At 36.4% G+C, this 6,564-nt stretch overlaps 1 protein-coding gene across 1 annotated transcript; it reads left to right on the top strand.

Annotated features, from left to right (window-relative positions):
- The first annotated feature begins 883 nt into the window (after window positions 1-883).
- Window positions 884-3,694, top strand: LOC119540842 (serine/threonine-protein phosphatase PP1-beta catalytic subunit-like). Its single transcript, XM_037844766.1, has one exon. The coding sequence runs from the start codon at window positions 1,026-1,028 to the stop codon at window positions 2,007-2,009; it is 984 nt and encodes a 327-aa protein (XP_037700694.1). The 5' UTR covers window positions 884-1,025; the 3' UTR covers window positions 2,010-3,694.
- The last annotated feature ends 2,870 nt before the right edge of the window (window positions 3,695-6,564 follow it).

Genomic DNA, 6,564 nt, shown 5'->3' with positions numbered 1-6,564 from the left:
GTCTTCCAGAAGTGGCTGCTCCATTTTATATTTCCACTAATAATAAATGAGTGTTCTTATTTCTCCTCATCTTCCCCAACACTTGTGGCATTATTCACAATTACCAAATGTGGAAAGCAACCAAAGTGTCCACTAACAGGTGAATGGATAAATCAAATGTGGTATATACATATGATGGGATGTTGTTCAGCTGTAAAAAAGGAATGAAGTTCTGAGACAACATGGATAAAACAGGAAGCCATCATGTTGAGTGAAATAAGCCAGACACAAAAGGACAAATATTGTATGATGTTACTGATATGAAATAGTTAGAATAAATGAATGCATGTAGTCAGAATCTAGAATATAGATTACTAGGAGATGGGGTGGGGTAGGGAATGAGGAGTTAATGCTTAAATTATACAGAGCTTCTATTTGGGTTAATTGTAAAATTTTGGTAGTGAATGGTGTTGATGGTAGCATAACATTGTGAACGTAATTAACAGCACTGAATTATATATGCAAATGTTAGAAGGGGGAAAACATTAGATTAAAATTCTCAGCAGAAAAATTTAAAAAACAGGACTATACAACACAAACAGTGAACCATATTGCAAATGATAGTCTATAATTAATAGTACAATTATAAAAATGTTCTTTCATGAATTGTAACAAATGTACTACACTAATGCAAGGTGTTAATGCAAGGTGGTATATGAGAACTCTGTATTTGATGCATGATTTTTCTGTAAATTCTAATAAAAAAATAAAGTTCATTTTTTTCATATGGATATGAAATTGCTTCATTTGTTGAAAAGAATATCCATTCTCTATTGCATTCTCTTTGTACATTTATTAAAAGCCAGTTGAGGCTGCGGGCGGGGCGGTCGGTGGCGCTGGTGAGCTCTGCGGCGTTGGGCGGTGCCGACGGGAGGAGGCCGGGGGCTGACACGGCCCGGTGAGAGAAGGCCGAGCCGTCGCCGCAGCCTCCGCCGCCGAGAAGCCCTTGTTCCCGCTGCCGGGAGGGAGAGCCTGGTGCCGACAAAATGGCGGACGGGGAGCTGAACGTGGACAGTCTCATCACCCGATTGCTGGAGGTACGAGGATGTCGTCCAGGAAAGATTGTGCAGATGACTGAAGCAGAAGTTCGGGGCTTATGTATCAAGTCCCGGGAGATCTTTCTCAGCCAGCCTATTCTTTTGGAATTGGAAGCACCATTGAAAATTTGTGGAGATATTCATGGACAGTATACAGATTTACTGCGATTATTTGAGTATGGAGGTTTCCCACCAGAAGCGAACTATCTTTTCTTAGGAGATTATGTGGACAGAGGAAAGCAATCTTTGGAAACCATTTGTTTGCTATTGGCTTATAAAATCAAATATCCAGAGAACTTCTTTCTCTTAAGAGGAAACCATGAGTGTGCTAGCATCAATCGCATTTATGGATTCTATGATGAATGCAAACGAAGGTTTAATATTAAATTGTGGAAGACTTTCACTGATTGTTTTAACTGTCTGCCTATAGCTGCCATTGTGGATGAGAAGATCTTCTGCTGTCATGGAGGACTTTCACCAGACCTGCTATCAATGGAGCAGATTCGGAGAATTATGAGACCCACTGATGTCCCTGATACAGGTTTGCTCTGTGATTTGCTATGGTCTGACCCAGATAAAGATGTGCAAGGCTGGGGAGAAAATGATCGTGGTGTTTCCTTCACTTTTGGAGCTGATGTTGTCAGTAAATTTTTGAATCGTCACGATTTGGACTTGATTTGTCGTGCTCATCAGGTAGTTGAAGATGGGTATGAATTTTTTGCTAAGCGACAATTGGTAACCCTATTTTCAGCCCCAAATTACTGTGGTGAATTTGATAATGCTGGTGGAATGATGAGTGTGGATGAAACTTTGATGTGCTCATTTCAGATATTGAAGCCATCTGAAAAGAAAGCTAAGTACCAGTATGGTGGACTGAATTCTGGGCGTCCTGTTACTCCACCTCGGACAGCTAATCCACCGAAGAAAAGGTGAAGAAAGGAACTCTGTAAAGAAACCATCAGATTTGTTAAGGACATACTTCATAATATATAAGTGTGCACTGTAAAACCATCCAGCCATTTGACACCCTTTATGATGTCACACCTGTAACTTAAGGAGACGGGTAAAGGATCTTAAATTTTTTTCTAATAGAAAGATGTGCTACACTGTATTGTAATAAGTATACTCTGTTATAATATTCAACAAAGTTAAATCCAAATTCAAAATTATCCATTAAAGTTGCGTCTTCACGTATCACAGTTTTTAAAATTGAAAAGCATCCCAGTTAAACTAGATGTGATAGTTAAACCAGATGAAAGCATGATGATCCATCTGTGTAATGTGGTTTTAGTGTTGCTTGGTTGTTTATTTGGGGCTTGTTTTGTTTTTTGCTAGAATAATGGCAAATACTTTTTTAGGTTTTTTTCCCTAAACATTTTTTAAAGTGAAATGTGGGCAGGGCTTTACAGACATTCACTGACTCTTTTTTTCCCTTCCTTATCTACTTATGTTCCTATTTGCTCTCAGTAATAAAATTTACACCTCATTACGTTAAAAATGAATTCTAGAGATTGACAGTTTAAAAAAATTTGCAAACTGTCCCCAAAACTTTACACTTTGATAGTGAATATTTTGCTTTATACAGAAATTGCCATTGATTTAGATTTGTGCACTATAGTTTTTAACTTATTGATGCTCTATTGTGCAGTAGCATTTCATTTAACTTTCAGATAAGGCTCATATAGTATTACCCAACTAGTTGGTAATGTGATTATGTGGTACCTTGGCTTTAGGTTTTAATTCGCACGAAACATCTTTCGGCATGCTTAACTGTCTGGTAACACCCTCACCTACATTGGTTTTGTTTTTTGAGGTTTTTTTCTTTGTTGTTGTTATTGTTTGTTTTTAGATCAACAGAACATGAGAATCCTTTTTTGACCAGCCTTGGAAAGCTAACACTATCTCTTTTTGTCCCCCTCTATAAGGATGTATTTAAATGAATGCTGGTCAGTGGGGCATTTTGTCAGCTATGGATATTGGGTGCTTAAACTGTCTAATATGGCCATGTGGATGTTTTATACAATTGATTGTAAGGCTTATGTCACTAAAGATTTTTATTCTTCTGATTTTTCATGATCAAAGTTCACATGATATTGTATAGACATGCTTTGTAGTGAACTATAGTAGCAATAATTTCTGTACATGATCAAGAGCTGATTCCAGCCTTTCTTTTCCTGTTCTCTTTTTTTTAAGGGTTAGTATTAACAAATGGCAAGGAATAGAAAAGTCAACATAAAGATTTTAGAAGGGGAACTTACAGGACATAGACTTGTGGTTCTTTGGATGTGACACTATTGGTTGTGATTCTAAAAGCTTTTATTGAGCATTGTCAAATTTGTAAGCTTCGTAAGGATGGACATCAGATTTATAATGCCCTTCTATATGTACTACCATAGATGTGAAATTCTTGACCTTAATACTGTCTTTGAAAATGTTAAATTGAGAATTCTGTTAACATTTTATGAATTGGCGCGTTGTATTACTGCAAGAGGTATTTGATTTTCAGCACAGTGCAAAGTTCTTTAAAATGCATACATCTTTTTTTCTAATTCCATTTTGTTTAAAGCACATTTTAAATGTAGTTTTCTCATTTAGTAAAAGTTGTCTAATTGAAAAAAAAAAAAAAAAAAAAAAAAAAAAGCCAGTTGACTATTCATGCTGTTTCTGACTCTCTGTTGTGTTCTGTTGATCTGTATGTCTATGTCTAACCTGTCTCTAGTATCACACTGTTTTGACTATTTAGCTTTATAATAAATCTGTAAATTAGGTAGTATAAGTCCTCCAACTTAGTTTTTCTCTTTTAATTGTTTGACTTTTCTTGTTTCTTTGATTTTCTACATAAATTTTAGAATCAGCTTGTTGATTTCTAAAAAAAAAAAATAAGAGGCTATTAGGAATTTGACTGGAATTGCTTTGAATCTGTAAGTCAATTTGGGGAAAACAGACATCTTAACAATGTTGAGTCATCTGATTCATAAACATAATACATCTCTCCATTTATTTAGGTCTTATTTGATTTCTTTCATTGGTATTTTATAGTTTTCAGTATAAAGATCTTGCACATATTTTGTAAATTATACCTAGGTATGTCACGCTTTTTGCTGCTATTTAGTAACACATTGTTCATTGATAGTAAATAGATATATGGTGGATAATGTATCCTGCATCTTTGCTATATTCACTTATTAGTGCTAGTAGCTTTTTGTGAAGATTCTTTGAGATTTTCTCCTTAGACAATCATGTTGTCTGTGAATAGAGACTTTTATTTTATTTTCTTTCCATTCACTGTGCCTTTTAATTACTTTTTTTCTTGCCTTGTGGCATTGGCTAGGGCTCTCAAGGTGTTGAATAGAAGTGATGAGAGCAGACATCCTTGTCTTTCTCCTAGTCTTGGGGGGAATCTTTCAGTCTTTTTCCATTAAGTATGATGGTAGTTGTAGATTTTTTGTAGATGTTCTTTATCTGGATGAGAAAGTTCCCTTTTATTCCTAGTTTGTTGAGAGTTTTTTGTTTGTTTGTTTGTTTGTTTTTAAATCAGGAAGGGAGGTGGATTTTGTCAAAGGCTTTCTCAGCATGCGTTGAGAAGATTATTTGGTATGCCTTCTTTATTCTGTCGATATGGTGAATTACATTGATATTTGAATATTGAACCAACCTTTCATTCTTGGGATTAAACTCCACTTTGGTCATGATTTATTATTCTTTTTATATGTTACTGGATTCTATTTGCTAGTACTTTGTAAATGTCTTTTCTTGTTACGTTTTTGTCTGTTTGGGTATCAGGGTAGGGCCGGCATCACAAAATTAGTTGTAAAGTGTTCCCTCCTCTTTTATGTTCTAGAGGAATTTGTGTAGAATTGATATTTCTTTCTTAAGAACTATTTTTCATGACCAAAAAAATCCAGACAATTATTTGTCTGTTAAAAATTTTCACTTTACCTGGCAGGCAGCTAAAGTGCCAAAAACTATTTTATTATATGAAGAAGCTTCTGTGAGGATAATTTTACTGTAGAGTGTTTGGGGCATAACTAGTGAATGCAGCTCCAATGGCACCAACTTCAGGGCAAGCTGTGCTGATTTTGGAGGGAAGAAACCAGTTTGTTTAACACAAACTTTGTGCCAGGAACCCGGGTACTGTCTGTTCAGTGTATCTTTCAAGTCTTCAAAAATCCTACGAGGTAAGTACTAGGATTACCCTAATTTCATAGGTGAGTAAACAAGTGCCTCATAAAATCTAGGTAGTTTTCTTCCTATATAAACTTGGAGAGCTGATAGCACTACATTATTTTAACATTTTAGCGTTCTAATGCATGATTGTTACAGAAAAATTAAGTAAAAAGTAAATAATCCATATATTTAAACATCTAGAGAATTCTAGTCTTATTTCCACATGCAAAAATATAATATTTGGAGATATTAAAATGGTAGCTCTTTTTATTTCCTCTACACTTCCCTGTACCTTTCCCAACCATTCAGGCACTAGAGATATTGTTTCATAGATGACACCCACAGAAAAAGATGGTACAGAGAGAATAAAAAGTACAATCCCTAATTTTTGAGTTCCAAATTCAGCTCTTGAAAGCCAGAGGCAGAGAAAACAGTTTCAGAAAGTAAAGTGTATGTGTTTTACCTCCAAATATCTTCTTTAAATAACTAGAGCCAAAGGTTGGAGGATTCAGGTCATCAAACTTATTCCATGAGTAATACAGAGGTAAGACATTTTTACTTGATTCCTTCCAAATACGTTTGCCCAGCCAGCAGGAAAAGAGGAAATGGAACCAACTCTAGACTCAGGCTTGGCCTCTGACAATGAGAAGGAGCCTGGAATCTTATTTATCGCCTGTCTAAGCCTTGATTCTTGGCACTTGGCCCAGAAAGGTGGATGATGGAAGCTCTAGATGGGTTGAGGTATGTAAGAACCAAATAAATTGTTGACTGGTTTCCTCAGTTACAGCCCTGAGGGACTGCAAGACTCCTGAACAACCTTGACTTTAATGGGACCTTTGCTGTAAACCATAGCTGTGACGGAAGGAAAATGTGAGGAGAATTGTGGTGGATTGAATTATATACCCCAATTTAGACAATTCTTGGTCCTGATCGGTGTTCCTGTGAGCGTGAACCCATTGTAAATAGGATCTCTTGAAAATGTTATTTTATTTAGTGTGCGGCCCACTTGAATGAGGGCAGGCCTTATTCCAGATTACTAGAGCCTTTATAAGCAGAAGAAATGCAGACACAAAAAAGGAAATCCACAGGGAGGAGCCCAAAACCAAATTCAACAGTACTGGAAGAGAAAAGAGAGGACATCACCAGGTGATGAGAGGGGGGAATACAAGGCAAGGGACCCCAAAGATTGTGGAAAACCAGCACCAGACTCTACGGATCCCAGAAGAAAGCAAGCTTCCTAACCTCTGAAATCTAAGCCAATGAATTCCCATTATTTTAGCCAAACCCATTGTGTGGTATTTGCCAAAGCAACCTGGAATAC

The sequence above is a fragment of the Choloepus didactylus genome, chromosome 1, assembly GCF_015220235.1.
Source record: "Choloepus didactylus isolate mChoDid1 chromosome 1, mChoDid1.pri, whole genome shotgun sequence".
NCBI lineage: Eukaryota > Metazoa > Chordata > Mammalia > Pilosa > Megalonychidae > Choloepus > Choloepus didactylus.
The sequence above is the reverse complement of the archived record's forward strand: the minus strand, read 5'-3'. Positions and strand labels throughout refer to the sequence as shown.